Raw genomic sequence first — 24,572 nt, 5'->3', positions numbered from 1 at the left:
AATGACCCCATTATAAAAACTGCACCCCCGAAAGTATTCAAAATGACATTCAGAAAGTGTGCTAATCCTTTAGATGTTTCACAGGAATAGCAGCAAGGTGAAGGAGAAAATTCAAATTCACAAATTTTACAAGTGGTAAAAGGAGAAAAAGACCCCTAAAATTTGTAACCCAATTTCTCTCGAGTAAGGAAATACCTCATATGTGTATGTCAAGTGCTCTGTGGGTGCACTACAAGGCTCAGAAGGGAAGGAGCGATAATGGGATTTTGGAGAGTGAGTTTTTCTGAAATGATTTTTGGGGGGGCATGTCACATTTAGGAAGTCCTTATGGTGCCAAAACAGCAAAAAAAATTAAATAAACAACATGGCATACTATTTTGGAAACTACACCCCTCAAGGAACGTAACAAGGGGTCCGCTGAGCCTTAACACACGAGAGGTGTTTGACGACTTTTTGTTAAAGTCGGATGTATTAATTAATTTTTTTTCACTAAAATGCTGGTTTTCCCCCAAATTTTACAATTTTATAAGGGGTTATAGGAGAAAATGCCCCCCAAAATTTGTAACCCCATCTCTTCTGAGTATGGAAATACCCAATATGTGGATGTAAAGTGCTCTGCGGGCGAACTACAATGCTCAGAAGAGAAGGAGCGCCATTGAGCTTTTGGTTAGAGAATTTGGTTGAAATAGAAGTGGGAGGCCATGTGCATTTACAAAGCCCCCCGTGGTGCCAGAACAGTGGACCCCACATGTGATCCCATTTTAGAAACTACATTCCTCACAGAATTTAATAAGTGAGTATTTACACCCCACTGGCATTTGACAGATCTTTGGAACAGTGGGCTGTTGAAATGAAAAATTTAATTTTTCATTTTCACAGACAACTGTTCCAAAAATCTGTCAGACACCTGTGGGGCGTAAATGCTCACTGTACCCCTTATTACATTACGTGAGGGGTGTAGTTTCCAAAATGGGGTCACATGTGGAAGAGGTCCACTGTTCTGGCACTATGGGGGCTTTGCCAAAAGCCCAATGGCGCTCTTTCTCTTCTGAACATTGTAGTTCGCCCGCAGAGCAACATACATCCACATGTGGGGTATGTTCTTAGTCAGAAGAAATTGGGCTACAAATTTTGATGGGCTTTTTTCCTATTCTCCTTTGTGAAAATGTAGGGTAACACCAGCATTTTTCACATCCAACTTTAACGATGCCCCTTGTTACATTCCGTGAGGGGTGTAGTTTCCAAAATGGTCACATTTGGGTATTTATTGTTTTGCATTTATGTCAGAACTGCTGTAAAATCAGCCACCCCTGTGCAATTTAGACCTCAAATGTACCACCAATTTAGACCTCAAATGTACATGGCATGCTCTCACTCCTGAGCCATGTTGTGCGCCCACAGAGCACTTTACGCTTACATACGGGGTAGTTCTGTACTCAGGAGAAATTGTGTTACAAATTTTGGAGATCTTTATTTCCTTTTACCAATGTCAAAATTAAAAGTATGGGGCAACACCAGCATGTTAGTGTAAAATATATATATTTTTTTACACTAACATGCTGGTGTAGACCCTAACTTTACCCTCCAAAATTTGTAACGCAATTTCTCCCGAGCACGGAGATACCCCATATGTGGCCCTAAACCGTTTCCTTGAAATATGACAGGGCTCTGAAGTGAGAGAGTGCCATGCGCATTTGAAGCCTAAATTGGGGAATTGAATCCACCACAAAAATACCCTATGGCAGTGTTTCCCAAACAGGGTGTCTCCAGCTGTTGCAAAACTCCCAGCATGCATGAACAGTCAGTGGCTGTCCTGCAATACTGGGAGTTGTTTTTCAACAGCTGGAGGATCCATTTTGGAAACAGTGCTGTACAAGACGTTTTTTTTTTTTTTTTTTCATTGGGGGGGGGGGGGACTGTGTAGGGATATATGTATATGTAGTGTTTTACTTTTTGTTTGGTCTAGGTGTAATGTAGTCTTTTTAGGGTACATTCACGTGGGTTTACAATTAGTTTCTCGCTGGGAGTTTGAGTTGCGGTGGAAAATTTGCCACATCTCAAACTTGCAGCAGAAAACTTGCTGTAAACTCGCTTGTGTGAATGTACCCTGTACATTCACATGGGGGGGGGGGCAAACCTCTAGCTATTGCAAAACTACAACTCCCAGCATGTACAGTCTCTCAGTGCATGCTGGGAGTTGTAGTTTTGCAACAGCTGGAGGCTCACTGGTTGCAAAACACTGAGTTAGGTAACAAACTCGGTTTCACAACCAATGTGCCTCCAGCTGTTGCAAAACTGCAACAATCAGCATGCATTGACAGTCGAAGGGCATGCTGAGAATTGTAGTTTTGCAACAGCTGGAGGCACACTGCTACAACTCCCAGCATGCCCTTTGTTAGTCTGTGCATGTTGGGAGTTGTAGTTATGCAACAGCTGAATGCACACTTTTTCATAGAAAAAGAGTTTGTTACTTAACTCAGGATTTCCCAACCAGTGTGCCTCCAGCTGTTGCAAAACTAGAACTCCCAGCATGTACAGTCTCTCAGTGCGTGCTGAGAAATGTAGTTTTGCAACAGCTGGAGGCACACTGGTTGCAAAACACTAACTTACGTAACAAACTCGGTTTCACAACAAATGTGTTTCCAGCTGCTGCAAATCTGCAACAATCAGCATGCATTGACAGTCGAAGGGCATGCTGAGAGTTGTAGTTTTGCAACAGCTGGAGGCCCACTGCTACAACTCCCAGCATGCCCTTTGATAGTCTGTGCATGCCGAGAGTTGTTGCTAAGCAACAGCAGGAGTTGAACAGGCCTCACCTCCTGCTGTATCCTGCCGCCGGGACTGCCACCACTGCTTTCACCGATCCTGCTGCTCCTGTCGCCGCCACCGCACCAGAGGGGACCCCCGCCGAACCAGAGCAGGTAGCAGACCCCCGCCGGCCCCGATCGCCGCCATGATCGCCGTCCCGATCACCACCCAGCTTGGTCATGATCACCCGTGCCACCTCACTCCTGCTGGGTAAGGTTGAATGGGGCTGTCTCGGACAGCTCCATTCACCCTTTTTTTCTGGGTCACCGGGTCACCAGAGACCCGATTGACCCGGAATAGCCGCAAATTGCAATCAAAAAGCCCCATCAAAGCAAAAAATGGTATCGATAAAAACTACAGATCATGGTGCAAAAAATGATATATAGCCCTGTATGCAGAAATATAAAAAAGTTATAGGGGTCAGAAGAGGACAATTTTCAGCATACTATGTTGGTGCATGTAAAGTAATGTAGTAAAATAAAATAAAACCTATATAAATTGGTTATCTTTGTAAGTATGGACCTACAGAATAAAGAAAAGGTGTAATTTTTACCGAAAAGTGCACTGCATAGAAATGGGAGCCCCCAAAATTACAAAATTGTGTTTTTTTTATTATTTCACCCCACAAATATTTTTTTGTTTTGTTTTGCCGCAGATACTGTTATAAAATAAGTGATGTCATTACAAAGTACAATTGGTGACGCAAAAAACAAGCCCTTATATGGATCTGTAGGTGCAAAGTTGAAGGCATTTTTACAAGGGGAGGAATAAAAAAATGGAAGTGCAAAAACAAAAATTGGCCTGGTCCTTAAAGGGGTACTCCGTTTGAAACATCTTATCCCCTATCCAAAGGATACGGAATAAGATTTTAGATCGTGGGGGTCCTGCCAGTGGGGACCCCCGCGAACTCCGGGCAGGCAGCTGTGGCTTTACGGACACTGAAGCTTGCAGCTTCTGCGTTTGTGTCATCATGCCACGCCCCCTCCATTCATGTCTATAGGAGGGGGCGTGATGGCTGGTACATACCTGCATTGACAGTCATTGGGCATGGAGCAGAGTTCGCATCTTGCATCAAATGACATGGGTGCCGAGCGGGAGATGGCATGGTCCCCAGCAGTGGGACCCCCGCAATCTAACATCTTATCCCCTATCCTTTGGATAGGGGATAAGATGTTTCCAGTGGAGTACCTCTTTAACCCCATAAAGGGGTATTCCGCCCCTAGACATCTTATCTCCTATCCAAAGGATAGGGGATAAGATGTCAGATCGCCGCGGTGTCGCTGCTGGGGATCCCCGGGATCCCCGCTGCAGCACTGCGCTATCATTACAGCACAGAGCGAGTTCGCTCTGTGCATAATGACGGGCGATACAGGGGATGGAGCCGCGTGACGTCATGGCTCCGCCCCTCGTGACATCACGGCCCGTCCCCTTAATGCAAGTCTATGGCAGGGGGCGTGACGACCGCCGCGCCCCCTCCCATAGACTTGTATTGAAAGGGGCGGGCCGTGACATCACGAGGGGTGGATCTGTGACGTAACGATGCTCCGGCCCCAGTATTGCCCGTCATTACGTGCAGAGCGAACTCGCTCTGTGCTGTAATGATAGCGCAGCGCCGCAGCGGGGATCCCGGGGATCCCCAGCAGTGGCACCGTGGTGATCTGACATCTTATCCCCTATCCTTTGGACAGGGGATAAGATGTCTAGGGGCGGAGTACCCCTTTAAGAACTCAGCGTTTTTCCGTTTTTGCATTTTCATTTTTTCCTCATCACCTTCTAAAAATCATAATGCTTTCAATTTTGCACCTATAAATCCATATGATGGCTTATTTTTTGCGCCAACAATTCTACTTTGCAGTGACATTAGTCATTTTACCAAAAAACCCACGGTGCAACGGAAAAATAAATCATTGTGCAACAAAATTGAAGAAAAAGTTTCATTTTGTAAATTTTGGGGGCTTCCTTTTCTACGCAGTGCATTTTTTGGTAAAAATTACACCTTATCTTTATTCTGTAGGTCCATACGGTTAAAATGATACCCTACTTATATAGGTTTGATCTTGTCGCACTTCTGAAAAAAATCATAACTATATACAGGAAAATGTATTGGAAAAGGGGGCTGATTCAAACTTTTATTAGGGAAGGGGTTATATGACCTTTGTTAACTTTTTTTTTTACTTTTTTTTTTTGCAGTGCTATAGCTCCCATAGGGAGCTATAGCACTGCACACACTGATCTCCTATGCTGATCCCTGCAAAGCCATAGCTTTGCATGGATCAGTCAGATAGGGGAATGATTGCTCAAGCCTGTAGCTCAGGCTTGGAGCTATCAATCGACGATTGGACGCCGCAGAGTCAGGTAAGAAGACCTCTGCCTGCGTCCCAGCTGATCGGAACATCGTGATTTTATCGTGATGTCCCGATCAGCCTGACTGAGCTGCCAGGAAGCATTTACTTTCGTTTTCAGACGTGGCGGTCAACTTTGATCGCCGCATCTGAAGGGTTAACAGCGCACGGCACAACGATCGGTGCTGCACGCTGTTAGCCCAGGGTCTCAGCTATCGTTAGCAGCCAGGACGACCCGGTTTTTCACACCGGGACCTGGCTCAGGGCGTGTAGGTACAGAGGTTAAGAGGTTAAGGCCAAAATGGGGTTAAAAATATGGTTAACATAAAAACCTGATTTAAACAATATGACATTTTCTGATGACACATTCCTTTTAAGTTATAATGTTGGTTCCTACCTGGAGAAGGTCCAGATGAAGGTAAAGCACTTGAAAGCCCTGGGACCATGTTTCCATGTGAAACTACCACATGATGTCTGGAGGGTGATTTACATCTTATCATTTGATGTCCTTTTGTAATTTTTATCTCAACCAAATCTTTCATGTCATTCAGCAAGCTCCTCAGTGAGGAGTAACCATATTTTGAAAGGTTAAGATAATAGCCATGGATCTGACGAAAAAGTCCCCCAAATTCTTCAAATGAAACACCATCTTTTTGCTCATATACAACAATGAAAATCTCTGACTTCAGAATGTCATCCATGTCTCAGTTGACGAAATAAAGAAATGTATGTCTAAGTGGTGGAAGAGAAGAAAGAAAAAAATATATAGAGTCATAAATGTCATTGTAAACTTTCATCACTATAACTATTGAATTTATCACAACAAACAAGAACAGCTGATAACAATGGGGCAAAATGAGGAGCAAAACGTTAACCTATGAGGAGCAAAAAAGTGTATTAAACAGGTATTGAATCTGATGCAAACCTTGCATTTTGTATTTTTTGCAACTTTTACCAGCATTCTGTCACATTTGCCATTGTAAATTTTCCAAACTCTTCATTTCATTTCTAAGGCATGTAAAACAGCTTTATATGGACACTGTCAGATTCAAAAACGTTTTATATGTTATACATCTTGGCAAAACATTAACCTTTCTAATATAATTCATCAGAAAATTTGTATTCCTTTTTACAGAAATCATGGCTTATAAAATCATGGCTTTGTCCAAGCTGAAGCACAGGACAAAGTCCAGTAAGTGAGGGTGGGCTAGTACTCCTCTATGCTCTCTCCTGTCTGATAGTACTCCTCTGTGCTCTCTCCTGTCTGCTAGTATTCCTCTGTGCTCTCGCCTTTCTCATAGTACTCCTCTGTGCACTCTCCTGTCTGATAACACTCCTCTGTGTTCTCTCCTATCTGATAGTACTCCTCTGTGCTCTCTCCTGTCTGAAAGCACTCCTCTGTGCTCTCTCCTGTCTGATAGCACTCCTCTTTGCTCTCCCCTGTCTGATAGTACTCCTTGGTGCTCTCTCCTGTCTGATAGCACTCCTCTGTGCTCTCTCCTGTCTTACAGCACTCCTCTGTGCTCTCCCTTGTCTGATAGGACTCCTCTGTGCTCTCTCCTGTCTGCTAGCATTCCTCTGGGCTCTCTCCTGTCTGCTAGCATTCCTCTAGGCTCTCTCCTCTCTGATAGCACTCCTCTGTGCTCTCTCCTGTGTGATAGTACTCCTCTGTGCTCTCTTCTGTCTGCTAGTACTCCTCTGTGCTCTCTCCTGTCTGATGATACTCCTCTGTGCTCTCACCTGTTTGATAGTACTCCTCTGTGCTCTCTCCTGTCTGATAGCACTTCTCTGTGCTCTCTCCTGTCTGATAGGACTCCTCTGTGCTCTCTCCTGTCTGATAGGACTCCTCTGTGCTCTCTCCTGTCTGATAGGACTTCTCTGTCCTCTCTCCTGTCTGATAGGACTCCTCTGTGCTCTCTCCTGTCTGATAGGACTCCTCTGTGCTCTCTCCTGTCTGGTAGTACTCCTTTGTGCTCTCTCCTGTCTGATAGTACTCCTCTGTGCTCTCTCCTGTCTGATAGGACTCATCTGTGCTCTCTCCAGTCTGATAGCACTGCTCTGTGCTCTCTCCTGTCTGACAGTACTCTTGTGCTCTCTACTGTCTGATAGGGCTCCTATGTGTTATCTCATATCTGATAGTACTCCTCTGTCCTCTCTTCTGTCTGATAGTACTACTCTGTGATTTCTCCTGTGTGATAGCACTCCTCTGTGCTCTCACCTCTCTGATAGGACTCCTCTGTCCTCTCTTGTGTCTGATAGTACTCTTCTGTGCTCTCTCCTGTCTGATAGTACTCCTGTGTGGCCTCTTCTGTCTGATAGTACTCCTCTGTACTCTCTCCTGTCTGATAGGGCTCTTATGTGCACTCTCCTGTCTGACAGTACTCCTCTGTGCTCTCTCCTGTCTGATAGGACCCCTCTGTGCTCTCTCCTGTCTGATAATACTCCTCTGTGCTCTCTCCTGTCAGATAGTACTCCTCTGTGCTCTCTCCTGTCTGATAGGACTCCTCTTTGCTCTCTCCTGTCTGATAGGACTTCTCTGTCCTCTCTCCTGTCTGATAGGACTCCTCTGTGCTCTCTCCTGTCTGATAGGACTCCTCTGTGCTCTCTCCTGTCTGATAGGACTTCTCTGTCCTCTCTCCCGTCTGATAGGACTCCTCTGTGCTCTCTCCTGTCTGATAGGACTCCTCTGTGCTCTCTCCTGTCTGATAGGACTCCTCTGTGCTCTCTCCAGTCTGATAGCACTGCTCTGTGCTCTCTCCTGTCTGATAGCACTGCTCTGTGCTCTCTCCTGTCTGATAGGACTCCTCTGAGCTCTCTCCTGTCTGATAGTACTCTTGTGCTCTCTCCTGTCTGATAGGGCTCCTATGTGTTATCTCATATCTGATAGTACTCCTCTGTCCTCTCTTCTGTCTGATAGTACTACTCTGTGATTTCTCCTGTGTGATAGCACTCCTCTGTGCTCTCACCTCTCTGATAGGACTCATCTGTCCTCTCTTGTGTCTGATAGTACTCTTCTGTGCTCTCTCCTGTCTGATAGTACTCCTGTGTGGCCTCTTCTGTCTGATAGTACTCCTCTGTACTCTCTCCTGTCTGATAGGGCTCCTATGTGCACTCTCCTGTCTGACAGTACTCCTCTGTGCTCTCTCCTGTCTGATAGGACCCCTCTGTGCTCTCTCCTGTCTGATAATACTCCTCTGTGCTCTCTCCTGTCGGATAGTACTCCTCTGTGCTCTCTCCTGTCTGATAGGACTTATTTTTCACCAGACAACTCCTTTAATGTTTGCCAAGATGTACAACATATAAAAGTTTTTGTATCTGACAGTGCCCATTTAAAGGGAAACTGACAGCCGATTCACCCAGACTAAATCAAAAACATGCAGTTATAGTTTTGGTGAACCAGATTACAATGAGGTATAACTTACCTGGATCCACTGTGGTTATCCAGCTATTAGCAAGGAAGGCTGATACAACAGGCATCTACAGAACCAGCTTGGGGATCTGGCTAAGTGAAACCTCACTGTAATCTGATTCATCTGCACAATATCACTGTGTATTGGGTTTAGTGCGGGTAAACCAGCTGTCGGTTTTCATTCAATAATTTCAACATATAAGGGTGCATTACCACGTTTTTGCAAAACAATTCCCGTATCAGGTTTTTAATGAAAAACAGATTCCTCAAAACCAGACTCCGGTTTACTTAAATTTATCCACTATTCAAAGGATAGATGATAAGTGTCTGACTGCTCGGACCCCCTGCGATCTCCTGCATGGCGCCCCGTTTCTCTGCATGAAAAGAGCTATGTCGACCAGCGAACTAAGCGGTAGTCAACACGTCCCTTCCATGCATCTATATGGGAAAGACAGAGATATACTAAGCGCTGTTTCTCCCTGGCTCTACCATAGAGATACAGGGAGTGGGCGTGTCGTTCAACACTTTGTGCTGTGGTCGACGCAGCTCTATTTATGCAGAGAGCCGAGGCAGTCAGACCCCCTGTGATTAGACAGATTTTTAGTAAACTAGAGTACTCCTGTTATGGGACCTGACTGAAAACTGCCTCAGTAAGGAATATTAGGAGTAACGAGTATTTATCAGTTTAAAGGGGTATTACTTTATAAAAAAACATATATATATATATATATATATATATATATATATATATATATATATGTTGCTGGTTTGTTCATACCCCATTAAGATGGTGCAGAATTCCGTAGTACAAATCATTATATATATATATATATATATATCCAGCAAAGAAATGGCGCAGCACTCCAAGGATATATCCAAAAAAAACTGTGAGTTTATTCACCACATGTTACCAACAGCAACATTTCAGCTCAACACTAGCTAGGCTCTAGTGTTGAGATGAAACGTTGCTGTTGGTAACATGTGGTGAATAAACTCACAGTTTTTTGGGGGGATATATCCTTGGAGTGCTGCGCCATTTCTTTGCTGGATATCTTAGGGGGTCTCGATCAGACCTAGGACGCTTGGCACCCACATGCATTACTTTGGGAGTGCTGCAACTATTCCGGTATTTATATATATACTAGCTGAGTACCCGGTGTTGCCCGGTTTTTCCTTCCTAATCCTTGTTGGGGAGGAAAATAAACAAAGGAGGAAGCTTTTGACTTCATATCCCATCCTCATATATTGTTGTCATAGCCCAACCCCATATCCCATTCTCATATCCCGACCTCCTATCCTGACCTCCTATCCCATCCTCCTATCTCAACCTCCTATCCCGTCCTCCTATCCTGTCCTCCTATCCCGATCTCCTATCCTGTCCTCCTATCCCGTCCTCCTATCTCAAACTCCTATCCTGACCTCCTATCTCATCCTCCTATCTCGTCCTCCTATCCTGTCCTCCTATCTCGACCTCCTATCCCGACCTCCTATCCCGTCCTTCAATCTCGACCTCCTATCCCGACCTATCTCAACCTCCTATCTCGACCTCCTATCCCGACCTCCTATCCCGTCCTCATATCTCGACCTCCTATCTCGGCCTCCTAACCCATCCTCCTATCTCGACCTCCTATCCTGACCTCCTATCCCGTCCTCCTATCCCGTCCTCATATCTCGACCTCCTACCTTGACCTCCTATCCCGTCCTCCTATCTCGACCTCCTATCCAAACCTCCTATCCAGACCTCCTATCCCGTCCTCATATCCCGTCCTCCTATCCCATCCTCCTATCCTGTCCTCCTATCCCAACCTCCTATCCCGCCCTCCTATCCCGACCTCCTATCCCGACCTCTTATCCCGACTTCATATCCCGACCTCCTATCCCGACCTCCTATCCTGACCTCCCATCCCGACCCATAATATGTGTACCAGGTATTGAAATAGCTCCAGCTGTACGGAAAATATATGGGAACATACATTTCCCATTGATTTGCATGCAACTTTAAACAAAAAAAAACACCCTCACAAATGTGGGTAGTTAAGGGTTAAAGTAAATACCCTATATTTTAAGTGGACATATAAGTAACATGTGACCAAGTATTATCGAAATATCTCCAGCCGTTTGGAAGTTATGCAGTAACATATATTTCCCATTGACTTGCATGGGACTTTAAACATAAGCCCCGCTCCTTGCAAATGGGGGTGAGTAAGGGTTAAATTACCTATCCTATGTTTGTTATTGACATATAAGTAACATGTGCCAAGTTTCATGTTAATATCTTTAGCCGTTTGAAAGTTTTTGTGGAACATACATACATACATACATACACACACGTTGAGTGTTATATACATATATATATATATTAGGGGTGTGAATCGCCAAGAATTTGGCGATTCGATTCGAATCGCGATACCAGTGTGGCGATTCGATATATCCCGATATATCGCGATACCGTCTAGGTGACGATACATCGCGATATATCCCGATACATCGCCCACCTGGGAGCATTCATAGATCCCAATAGACGCCGCTGTCAGCTTTGACAGTGGCGATCTAGTACTCCAGTGCTCACTTTTCTCATGTTATCCCGTCCGGGCTGCAAAATAAAATAAAACGCACTTTATCTTACCTGCCAACGAGCCCCCGGAGCTCCGGTACAGGTGTTCGGTCCCCGGGCTGTTTTCTTCTTACTTCCTGTTAGTCCGGCACGTCACATGGAGCTTCAGCCTATCACCAGCGGAGGCGGGACATCGCTGCGGCCAGTGATAGGCTGAAGCTCCATGTGACGTGCCGGACTAACAGGAAGTAAGAAGAATACAGCCCGGGGACCCAACACCTGTACCGGAGCTCCGGGGGCTCGTTGGCAGGTAAGATAAAGTGCGTTTTATTTTATTTTGCAGCCTGGATAGGATAAAATGAGAAAAGTGTGCACCGGAGTACTCCTTTAATAGCCAGCCGCGGCGATTGCCGCATGCTGGCTATTAGCGGCGGCCCCCGGCTACTGAAATCAGCCGGGGGTCGCATAGTACGGAGCGGGCACGAGTCGGAGCCCGCTCCATACACCCAGAGCGACGCCATGTCAGATCCGGCCTGCCCGGCTCCACAAATGTGGAACTTTTATCTCCTGATGCCCAGGACATGACATGCTGTTCCGGGCGTCCGCAGATAAAAATTCCACATCCCTAAAAGAATCGATTCAAAAATATTTTGAATCGATTCTGTATCGGCAAATGAAAAAATCGCGATTATCGCGAGAATCGATTTTTTCTTACATCCCTAATATATATATATATATATATATATATATATATATATATATATATACTTCGCATAATAGGAATCATTAACTATTATCCCAATTATAGTATGTCAACATAGATACAATTGCTAATTATTATAAATCATACTATCATTTATTTATTAACACCTAAAAACATATTTGTTAATATGTAGAATAAAATAAACTAGAGACAGCTATTATAATTATCTCGGCCTAATCCTGTCCAATTAAACAGAAAAATAGAATAACATTTTCATTTAGCAAATGCATGTAGTGTATAGTCCTAGGATGATTACAATCATTACCACCAGGTGGCATCAAGTGGATAACAGGATAGATTCAGAGCAGCTACTTTGTTTTATCACTAGAGGGCTCATGAGCAATAGGAATCATATTATTGACTGAATACAATCTGTCACAATATACCAAGAAACGACCTATCATATAAATCAAATTATTAACAAACATTGATACCTCCTTAACCCCTTAAGGACGCAGGGTCTTTCCGTTTTTGCATTTTCATTTTTTCCTCATCACCTTCAAAAATTTTGCTTTAAATTTTGCACCTAAAATTCCATATTATGGCTTATTTTTTGTGATACCAATTCTACTTTGCAGTGACATTAGTCATTTTACCAAAATATTCATGGCAAAGCGGGGCAAAAAAATTAATTGTGTGACAAAATTGAAGAAAAAATGCCATTTTGTAACTTTTGGGGGCTTCCGTTTCTATGCAGTGCATTTTTTGGTAAAAATAACACCCTATCTTTATTCTGTAGGTCCATACGATTAACCTGTTCAGGACTCAGGGCGTAATTTTAAAACCCTGGCGCCCTTGTACTTAAGGACCCAGGGCGTAAACTTACGCCCTGGCATTTTCCGGTCCCTGCCGCGCGCCGGGCAGAGATCGGAAGTGGATGTCTGCTGAAATGCTTCAGCAGGCATCCAGGGCAAACGCCGAGGGGGGCCATGTAGGCCCCCCATGTCGGCGATCTCCGCAAATCGCAAGGGAAATCGCCCTTGCGATCTGCGGCGATACTGGGCTGATCGGGTCTCTGGGACCCGACCGCCCGGTAATTTTGCATGATCCCGGCTGTCACAGACAGCCAGGACCATGCTAGAGACTAGGAGCGAGGTGACAAGCCTGCCACCTCCTCCTATTCCCTGCTATCCGTCGGGGGGGGGGGGGGGTTACTTCCTCCCTCCCTACCCGGCCCCTGGAAGTCCGGAAAGGACGGGAGGAAGACCGGAGGACGCGGCGGGGGACGGGGGAGTGCTGGGGACCAGGACCCTGGCGATGAAGATAGCGGCGACAGGTGAGTTCCTCTTCAGCCGCGGTCGGGCCCTTTACAGCAATGCATGTCGCCGTAAGGTAACATGCATTGCTGTAATTGGACCCTGTATACTACAATTCCCAGCATGCCCAGACAGCCCTTGGCGTCTGGGCATGCTGGGAGTTGCAGTTTTGCAACATCTGGAGGTCCACAGTTTGGAGACCACTGTGCCCTTCCAGATGTTGCAAAACTACACATCCTCAGCATGCCCTTACTGTCCAGGCATGCTGGGAGTTGTAGTTCTGTAACATCTGGCCCTTCAGATGTTGCAGAACTACAACTCCCAGCATGCCTGGACAGTTTTGGCATACTGGGAGTTGTAGTTTTGCAACATCTGGAAGAGCACAGATTGGGAACCACTGTATTAGTGGTCTGCAAACTGTAGTCCTCCAGATGTTGCAAAACTACAACACCAAGCATGCTGGGAGTTGTAGTTCGGCAACATCTGGCTCTAAAGATGTTGCCGAACTACTACTTCCAGCATGCCTGAGAATGTTTGGGAGTAGTGGTTTTGCAACAACTGGAGGCACACTGGTTGGGAAACATTGTCTGTTTCCTAACTCAGTGTTTCCCAGCCCGTGTGCCTCCAGCTGTTGCAAAACTATAACTACCAGCATGCACTGATAGACTGTGCATGCTGGGAGTTGTAGTTTTGCAACAGCTGGAGATTCCACCCCCTGTGAATGTACAGGGTACATTCACATGGGCAGGGGGCTTACAGTGAATATCAGGCTGCAAGTTTGCGATGCAGCAAATTTTGCGCGGCAGCTCACACTCGCAGCGGGAAACTCGCTGTAATCCCCCGCCCGTGTGACTGTTCCCTAAAAACACTACACTACACAAACGCAAAATAAAATAAAAAATAAAAAACACTACATATACACATACCCCTACACAGCCCCCCTCCCCAATAAAAATGAAAAACGTCTGGTACGCCACTGTTTCCAAAATGGAGCCTCCAGCTGTTGCAAAACAACAACTCCTAGTATTGTCGGACAGCCGTTGACTGTCCAAGCATGCTGGGAGTTTTGCAACAGCTGGAGGCACCCTGTTTGGGAATGTCCACTCCTATGCAAATCCCTAATTCAGGCCTCAAATGCACATGGCGCGCTCACTTCGGAGCCCTGTCGTATTTCAAGGCAACAGTTTAGGGCCACATATGGGGTATCGCCGTACTCGGGAGAAATTGCCTTACAAATTTTGGGGGGCTTTTTCTCCTTTCACCCCTTATGAAAAGGTGAAGTTGGGGTCTACACCAGCATGTTAGTGTAAAAAATTGCCCTATACTTTTCATTTTGATAAGAGGTTAAAGGGAAAAAAGCCCCCCAAAATTTGTAATGCAATTTCTCCCGACTACGGAGATACCCCATATGTGGGTGTAAAGTCCTCTGGGGGCGCACAAAAAGGCCCAGAAGGGAGAGTGCACCATGTACATTTGAGGTGATTTTCACAGGGGTGGCTGATTGTTACAGCGGTTTTGACAAACGCAAAAAAAAAAAAAAAAAAACACATGTGACCCCATTTCGGAAACGACACCCCTCACGGAATGTAATGAGGGGTGCAGTGAGAATTTATACCCCACTGGTGTCTGACAGAGCTTTGGAACAGTGGGCTGTGCAAATAAAAAATTTTGTACAGCCCACTGTTTCAAAGATCTGACAGACACCAGTGGGGGGTAAATGCTCACTGTACCCCTTGTTACGTCCCTCAAGGGGTCTAGTTTCCAAAATGGTATGCCATGGGGGGTTATTTTGCTGTCCTGGCACCATAGGGGCTTCTTAACTGCGACATGCCCCCCGAGCAAAATTTGCTCTCAAAAAGCCAAATATGACTCCTTCTCTTCTGAGCATTGTAGTTCGCCCGTAGTGCACTTCAGGTCAACTTATGGGGTACCTCCATACTCAATAGAGATGGGGTTACAAATTTTGGGGGGTATTTTCTGCTATTAACCCTTGCAAAAATGTGAAATTTGGGGGGAAACACATGTTAGTGAAAAAAATTAAACATTTTTTTACATATGCAAAAGTCGTGAAACACCTGTGGGGTATTAAGGCTCACTTTATTCCTTGTTACATTCCTCAAGGGGTCCCGTTTTCAAAATGGTATGCCATGTGGGTTTTTTTTGCTGCCTTGGCACCATAGGGGCTTCCTAAATGCGACATGCCCCAGAGCAAAAATTGCTCTCAAAAAGCCAAATATGACTCCTTCTCTTCTGAGCATTGTAGTTCGCCCGTAGTGCACTTCAGGTCAACTTATGGGGTACCTCCATACTCAGTAGAGATGGGGTTACAAATTTTCGGGGGTATTTTCTGCTATTAACCCTTGCAAAAATGTGAAATTTGGGGGGAAACACACATTTTAGTGAAAAAAATAATATATTTTTTTACATATGCAAAAGTCGTGAAACACCTGTGGGGTATTAAGGCTCACTTTATTCCTTGTTACGTTCCTCAAGGGGTCTAGTTTCCAAAATGGTATGCCATGGGGGGGGGGGATTTTGCTGTTCTGGCACCATAGGGGCTTCCTAAATGCAACATGCCCCCCAAAAACCATTTCAGAAAAACGTACTCTCCAAAATCCCCTTGTCGCTCCTTCGCTTCTGAGCCCTCTACTGCGCCCGCCGAACACTTTACATAGACATATGAGGTATGTGCTCGAGAGAAATTGGGCTACAAAAATAACAATACATTTTCTCCTTTTACCCCTTGTAAAAATTCTAAAATTTGGTCTACAAGAACATGCGAGTGTAAAAAATGAAGATTGTGAATTTTCTCCTTCACTTTGCTGCTATTCCTGTGAAACTCCTAAAGGGTTAAAATGCTGACTGAATGTAATTTTGAATACTTTGGGGGGTGCAGTTTTTATAATGAGGTCATTTGTGGGGTATTTCTAAGATGAAGATCCTTCACATCCACTTCAAACCTGAACTGGTCCCTGAAAAATTGTGATTTTGGAAATTTTGTGAAAAATTGGAAAATTGCTGCTGAACTTTGAAGCCCTCTGGTGTCTTCCAAAAGTAAAAACACGTCAATTTTATGATGAAACCATAAAGTAGACATATTGTATATAAATACTTGGTATATCCATTTTCCTTACAAGCAGCGAGCTTCAAACTAAGAAAAATGCAAAATTTTCACATTTTTTGTCAAATTTTGGGATTTTTCACCAAGAAAGGATGCAAGTTACCACAAAATTTTACCACTATGTTAAAGTAGAATATGTCACGAAAAAACTATCTCGGAATCAGAATGATAACTAAAAGCATTCCAGAGTTATTAATGTTTAAAGTGACAGTGGTCAGATGTGCAAAAAATGGCCGGGTCCTAAGGTGTAAAATGGCTGGGTCCTTAAGGGGTTAAAATGATACCCTACTTATATAGGTTGGATTTTGTATTACTTCTAAAAAAAAAAAAATCATAACTTCATGCAGGAATATCAGTACCATTTTTATATTGATAGGACTTTTTGGTCGCTTTTTATTCATTTTTCATTATATAAAAAGTGACCAAAAATACTCTGACTTTGGAATTTTTTTTGCACGTACGCCATTGACCGTGCATTTAATTAATTATATATTTTTATAGTTCAGACATTTCCGCACGCGGCGATACCACATATGTTTATTTTAATTTACACATTTTTTTTTTTTTATGGGAAAATGGGGGAGATTCAAACTTTTATTAGGGAAGTTGTTAAATGACCTTTACTAACTTTTTTTCTACACTTTATTTTTGCACTGCTATAGCCCCCCCCCCTCCCCCCCTCCTTCCTAGTGGCTATTACACTGCACCCACTGATCTGCTACACAGATCATTGCCCCGATGAGCCCGACTGAGCTGCCGGGAAGATTTCACTTTCATTTTCGATGCGACGATCAACTTTGAATGCCGCGTCTAAAGGATTAATAGCGCGCGGCACAACGATCGGTGCCGGACATCATTAGCCACTGGGACCGACCCAGTATGACGCGGGATCACGACGTGACCCCTTGTTATATACCGGGACTGGGCGCAGGGTGCACAGGTACGCCCTGCGTCCTTAAATGGGCACTGTCACCAACTTTATTTTTTGATCTGTTGTAGTACTTATGTACTACAACATATCTCCAATATACTTTTATTTTATTTTTTTTATTAAAATTGTGTAATTTACATTTGAAAAACGGGTCTCCCTCCTAGTGGCCGGCTGCAGCCTGGCGTGACGTCACGCCTAAAAAAGGACTGATGCGGCCGGGCATCGGTCCTTTTTCATTCAGCCTGCGCTCGCTCCCTGCCTGTCAATCAGACAGGCAGGGAGCGAGCGCATTGGCTTCCCGGCCACTGGCTGGGAGGCCACTCCTCCCGCACATCGCCACCGCTGCCGCCACCTCGTCGCCGCCGCTGTCCCTGCACGCCCGCTGCCGGACTCTGCAGTAAGTGTAATGAGGGAATTGGGTGTGCGGGAGGGGGGTATGCGATGGAGGGGACAGGGTATGGCATGGGGGGGAGGGAGACGGAGGGGACGGGCTAGCGCCGCATGTAACTAACTAATAGTTTATCTACACAGGGTGCCTCCAGCTGTTTCAATACTACAACTCCCAACATGCCCTGACAGCCAATAGATGTCAGGGCAAGCTGGGAGTTGTAGTGATGAAACAGCTGGAGGCACCCTGTGTAGATGAACTAAGGGCGGAAGTCCCCCCCAGCAGGCATCAGTGACGTGGTGCCTGCTGGGGAAGTCTGCCTGGTAGTGAGCACACTGCCAGGCAGATAAAAGGCATTTTTAATATAATAAAAATTAAAAGCAGGGTGGGGGTTAGGGATATATTGGCAATAGGCAGGGACAGAAAAAAAAATTGGATGGTGGGAGCTACTCTTTAAGAGGTTAAATGGTACATGTAATTTATAAAAACTTTCCATATTCCATAGAGACATATTTAAAAATGTTATCAGCTGGGATCTAAATGTTCAGACCCTGACTGATCAGGAGAACCATTTGGAAGAAGTATTGGGGGTATTTATCAACGGATTTATGTGTCTTTTATTGCGTATATTTGGCAATTTTTTTTGTCGCAGTGTCTTTTTGCGCCAAAGTTTGGCGCATACTCTACACTGTCATTTTGTAAACTTGCTAGGATTTTGACGGTCCTGTGTATGATTTTTGCAGTGGTCAGTCATTTATCATTTGCGCCAATTGTATTTTTGCACTAATTTGCCTGTTTTTGATGCCTGTTTGGTGCAAATCACAGCCTACAATATTCTGACATGGAAAACACACATACCAAAGGAAGAATATGGTATGCGCCAAAGTTAATAAAGGACATGCGACAAATGATAAATTAAAACCAAAGTAAAAAACAAGTAAAGAGAAACTGACAACAGGTAAAAATGATAAATACCCCCTATATGTTTATTACGTTATTTCATGGCTCTGTGTGACATGACCATGGCAGACTTGCAATCTCAATCTCCCTGCTTGTTTTCATTAATGGCCCAGGTCTGAACACTCAGTCCAGAGATTAGAGCGGTCCAACAGGTACATTTACTAAACAGTTACGGATCATCCACATAAACGTAAGCACAGTTCTTAAAAAGTTTCCAGTTGAGTTTGTGCCTTAGATGTTTGTAGTACCTAAAGTGAAGACATTTTAAGGGTTGGCTCCCAGTGGTGTAGAACTGACTGGTTTTGGATGCTAAGAGGTACCAGTGACCACCATTCATTTGTGCCACAATGCTGTTCTTTCCATCTACTTGGTACAAGATCTATAAAATTAGGCTTTTTTTTTTTTAACTAATAGTTGACTCAATCATGGAGTAGACTGAGGCTGGGTTCATATCACGTTTTTGCCATACTTTTTTCAATCCATTTGTCTGAAGAAAACCGTATGCCAAAAAAACGGATGGAAAAGTATGGGAAAAAGTAAGGCTGGGTTCACACTACGTTTTCTCCCATACGGGAGCGCATACGGCAGGGGGGAGCTAAAAGCTCGAACTGTATGCACTTTTAAAAACAGCATACAGTTTAAAAACGCATATGGTTTACTTTTTCCTATACTGTTCCATCCGTTTTTTTGCCATACGGTTTTCTTTCAAAAAACGGATTGAAAACAGAATGGCAAAAACGTGATGTGCACCGAGCCTTATCCTGTCACCTATGTTTTCTAGTTCAAAAGCATACAGTGGTCCCTCAACATACGATGGTAATTCGTTCCAAACGAGCCATCGTTTGTCGAATCCAACGTACCGTATATACTCGAGTATAAGCCGAGTTTTTCAGCACGATTTTTCGTGCTGAAAACACCCCCCCTCGGCTTATACTCGAGTGAACTCTCCACCCGCAGTGGTCTTCAACCTGCGGACCTCCAGAGGTTTCAAAACTACAACTCCCAGCAAGCCCGGGCAGCCATCGGCTGTCCGGGCTTGCTGGGAGTTGTAGTTTTGAAACCTCCGGAGGTCCGCAGGTTGAAGACCACTGCGGCCTTCGACATCATCCAGCCCCCTCTCACCCCCTTTAGTTCTGTACAGTACTCACCTCCGCTCGGCGCTGGTCCGGTGCTGCAGGGCTGTCCGGAGAGGAGGTGGTCCGGTGGGATAGTGGTTCCGGGCTGCTATCTTCACCGGGGAGGCCTCTTCTAAGCGCTTCGGGCCCGGCCTCAGAATAGTCACGTTGCCTTGACAACGGCGCAGAGGTGCGTTCATTGCCAACGTACTTCTGCGTCGTTGTCAAGGCAACGCCTCTATTCCGTGCCGGAAGCGCGGAGAAGAGGCGCCCCCGGTGAAGATAGCAGCCCGGAACCACTATCCCACTGGACCACCTCCTCACCGGACAGTCCTGCAGCACCGGACCAGCGCCGAGCGGAGGTGAGTACTCAGAACTAAAGGGGGTGAGAGGGGGCTGGATGATGTTGAAGGCCGCAGTGGTCTTCAACCTGCGGACCTCCGGAGGTTTCAAAACTACAACTCCCAGCAAGCCCGGACAGCCGATGGCTGCACGGGCTTGCTGGGAGTTGTAGTTTTGAAACCTCTGGAGGTCCGCAGGTTGAAGACCACTGAGGGCGGATGATGAGAAGAGGATGATGAAGGGGGGGGGTGTGTGGGATGATGACAAGAGGATGATGAGGGGGGGGGATGATGAAGGGGGGTGTGTGGGATGATGACAAGGGGATGATGAAGGGGGGTGTGTGGGATGATGACAAGGGGATGATGAAGGGGGTTGGGGATGATGACAAGGGGATGATGAAGGGGGGATGTGTGGGATGATGACAAGGGGATGATGAAGGGGGGATGTGTGGGATGATGACAAGGGGATGATGAAGGGGGGATGTGTGGGATGATGACAAGGGGATGATAAAGGGGGATGTGTGGGATGATGACAAGGGGATGATGAAGGGGGGATGTGTGGGATGATGACAAGGGGATGATGACAGGTGATGATGATGAGGGTCTGGATGATGACAGGCGGTGATGATGATGAAGATGTTAATGACGGGTCTGGATGATGACAGGGGGGGATGATGTATTTCCCACCCTAGGCTTATACTCGAGTCAATAACTTTTCCTGGGATTTTGGGTTGAAATTAGGTGTCTCGGCTTATACTCGGGTCGGCTTATACTCGAGTATATACGGTATGTTGAGGGATTCGTGCAATGTAAAGTATAGGAAGCTGTACTCACTTGTCCCGATGGTGACCCCGGGCCTCCGCTGGGCTCTCCTGGTCTTCTCTGGTCCTCTGCTGGGTTCTCCTGGTCTTCTCCAGTCCTCCGCTGTCTTCTCCGGTCCTCCGCTGTCTTCCGCAAGGCCTTACTGGGCCTGCGTAGCGACATCATTACGCCGATGCATACGCCGTTCCTATTGGATGATGGGACGATGTGCGCAGCAGCGTATTAACGCCACCGGAGAGGGCCGAGAAGACATCGGAGGACCAGCGCTGGACCCGAAGGGCACCCCGGAGCATCGTGGAGGGGTAAGTACCGTAATACTCACCGCGCCACACGGGGAACATTAAGCTGCTATCCGGCAGCAGCTTAAGCATTTTGCGCTGCCGGATAGCACTGAATGCGATGGCCCCGACATAAAAAAGCATCGTATGTCGATGCTGACATCGACATGCGATGGCCTCTGAGTGGCCATCGTATGTCGATTTGATCATATGTCGGGGCCATCGTATGTCGGGGGGTCACTGTATACACATTTGGGACATATGTATTGAACAATATGTGATTTGTCACATGTAAGCTAACCAAATACATTACCGTATATAAGAAACATCATCATAATCTATGCAAATAATTATTTCCCCCCTTTATCTATATTCACCTGTGCAGTCATGAATTATAGGGGGTTGTGGGCATCCGAACCCCAAGACCTCGATCATCTGAGGAACCAGCTGAAGTACTAGATTACTGTTTCCAAACCAGTGTGCATCCAGCTGTTGCAAAACTACAACTCCCATCATTCCAAGGCTGCCTGGCCATGAGGTGAACAACTTATCCCCCAAGTTGCAGATCGCGGGGGTCCGACCGCTGGGGCCCCCCGCGATCTCAGGTACGGGGCCCTGACAGGCCGCGGGAAGGGGGCGTGTCGACCTCCGCACGAAGCGGCGACCGACACGCCCCCTCAACACAACTCTATGGCAGAGCCGGAGCGCTGCCTTCAGCAATCTCCGGCTCTGCCATAGCAATGCATTGAGGGGGCGTGTCGGCAGCCACTTCGTGCGGTGGCCGGAGAGACTGGCCCCCGTACAGAGAGATCGCAGGGGGCCCCAGCGGTCGGACCCCCCACGATCTCAAACGTATCCCCTATCCTTAGGATAGGGGATACATTTTTCACCACTAGACTACCCCTTTAACCTTGCTTGGTGTAAAAGTAGCAAGAATTAGACAATTTATAAAGATTAATTTAAGGAATTTCCCACTATGGTCACTTTTTATACATAAACCCCACAGTTACACAAATGAAGTCAAAGTGTCCCAGAAGAAGACCCATATTTATACAGTGATCCCTCAACTTACAATGGCCTCAACATACAATAGTTTCAACATACAATGGTCTTTTTTGGACCATTGTAACTTGAAACCAGACTCAACATACAATACTACAGACAGTCCAGATCTGTGAAACGTGTCAATGGCTGAAAGAACTGACCAATTAGAATGAGCATTCACTGGTAAAACACTTGCATTACTGAAGTGTATGCACTGACTGGTAGTGCCCCCTACAGTACAGGGAGGTATTACATGTTCTGTACTATTCTTTACCTGTGCCACAGTTAGCTGCTCCATTGTACACCAGGTAAGGACGGCTCCATGTTACTTTTTTAGGACACTGTGTGTACTGTACAGGACCCTGAAGAAGCTCCTGTCCTCTACATAGACCAGCGTTTCCCAACCAGGGTGCCTCCAGCTATTGCAAAACTACAACTCCCAGCATGCCCGGACAGCCGAAGGCTGTCCGGGCATGCTGGGAGTTGTAGTTTTGCAACAGCTGGAGGCACCCTGGTTGGGAAACACTGACATAGCCAGTGATTTACAGCTCCCAGCAGGTCTTTCTTACTTTTATATGTATGCTCTAGCTTTTTTTTATATTAGTTATCTACTTATTTTTGTTTAATCCTCACTTTTTTCCTATTTTTGGATGACATTTTGGTAGCTACAGAACCAATTACCAGGTTTCCATACAGTTATGATCTCAACATATAATGGTTTCAACATACGATGGTTTCAACATACGATGGTTTCAACATACAATGGTTTCAACATACAATGGTTTTAACATGCAATGGTCGTCCTGGAAGCAATTCATATTGGGGGAGATTTATCAAAAGCTGTCCAGAGGAAAAGTTGCCCAGTTGCTCATAGCAACCAATCAGATCTCTTCTTTCATTTTTGACAAGGCCTCTGCAAAATGAAAGAAGCAATCTGATTGGTTGCTATGGACAACTGTACCACTCTTCCTCTGCACAGGTTTTGATAAAACTCCCCCATTGTAACTTGAGGGAGCACTGTACTAGATGTACGAAACTCACAAGGGAACACAGGTTGTCATTCAACTCCTTACACAAAGACGATAATAGGAAATATAACAGGAATGCTACTTACATTTTGTATACCATTCCCATACTTTACCGTCTAGACAAGGACTCGCAGGTTCTCCATAGGTCAGAATGAATCTTGGCAGGGCTCTTCCTAACAGCACCTTTCCCCTTCCTTTCCACAGAGTTTCGTTTCTGCAGCATTACACAGTATCACATGCTTTGTGCAGCCAATGGCTGATCTAGTTCCTCCTACACATTATTGCCAGCATTCATCCTTTGTGCGGTATCGTTTCTCTGAGCCACTGTTTATGTGATCTCACTGTCACTGTGTCAATGCAGGTTTTTCTCATGTTTATTGATACAGATGTAGCAGAGCTGAACTTGTCATTCACAGCAATAGTTCATTTTAGGAGGAAAGCCTGAACTTGTCTAGCAGGGAATTGCATTTATAACAATTTCTCTCTATTAGCCAAATCATTACTTAAAGGGGTATTCCGCCCCTAGACACCTTATCCCCTATCCAAAGGATAGGGGATAAGATGTCAGATCGTCGCGGTCCCGCTGCTGGGGACCCCCGGGATCCCCGCTGCGGCACCGCGCTATCATTACAGCACAGAGCGAGTTTGCTCTGTGCGTAATGACGGGCGATACGGGGGACGGAGCAGCGTGACGTCATGGTGCCGCCCCTCGTGACATCACGGCCCGTCCCCTTAATGCAAGTCTATGGGAGGGGGCGTGACGACCGCCACACCCCCTCCCATAGACTTGTATTGCAAGGGGCGGGTCGTGACATCACGAGGGGCGGAGCCGTGACGTAACGATGCTCCGATCCCTGTACCACCCATCATTACGTGCAGAGCAAACTCGCTCTGTGCTGTAATGATAGCGCGGTGCCGAAGCGGGGATCCCATGGGTCCCCAGCAGCGGGACCGCGGCGATCTGACATCTTATCCCCTCTCCTTTGGATAGGGGATAAGATGTCTAGGGGCGGAATACCCCTTTAAGGAGTAAAAGCATTTTTTACTATAATTCTTTAACCCCTTTAAGCCCATTTTCATCTTAAGGACCAGAACAATTTTATTTTAGCATTTTCGTTTTTTCCTCCTCGCCTTCTAAAATCCATAACTCTTTCATATTTCCATCTACAGGCCCATATAAGGGCTTGTTTTTTGCGTGACCAATTGTACTTTGTAATGAATCCTCTGATTTTACCATAATATGTACGGCAAACCCAAAAAAAAAATTTTTTTAGGGAGGAAATTTTAATGAAAACCACAATTTCGCACATTTTGGAGGGTTTCATTTTCACACTGTACAAATTATGGTAAAAAGGACATGTTTTCTTTATTCTGTGGGTCAATACGATTAAAATTATACCCATGGCTAGATA

General features: G+C 45.6%; 1 protein-coding gene across 4 annotated transcripts in view; it reads right to left on the bottom strand.

Moving 5' to 3' along the window:
- LOC130294091 (uncharacterized) overlaps positions 1 to 23,435 on the bottom strand; it is a 57,439-nt gene extending 34,004 nt beyond the window's left edge. For 2 of the 4 annotated variants that reach the window (XM_056543520.1, XM_056543523.1), the window contains exons 1-2: positions 23,247 to 23,435; positions 5,548 to 5,882 (exon numbers count right to left, since the gene is read on the bottom strand). In XM_056543520.1, the coding sequence (XP_056399495.1) occupies positions 5,548 to 5,851 (304 nt within the window). In that variant the 5' untranslated portion in view covers positions 5,852 to 5,882; positions 23,247 to 23,435. Of the gene's footprint in view, positions 1 to 5,547; positions 5,883 to 22,909; positions 22,994 to 23,246 lie in introns of those variants that run through there. The other 2 variants (XM_056543522.1, XM_056543524.1) reach the window with 2 other exon arrangements.
- Positions 23,436 to 24,572: the final 1,137 nt, after the last annotated feature.

This window comes from Hyla sarda, chromosome 10 (genome assembly GCF_029499605.1).
Source record: "Hyla sarda isolate aHylSar1 chromosome 10, aHylSar1.hap1, whole genome shotgun sequence".
NCBI lineage: Eukaryota > Metazoa > Chordata > Amphibia > Anura > Hylidae > Hyla > Hyla sarda.
This window is presented reverse-complemented; position numbering and strand designations above follow the sequence as displayed.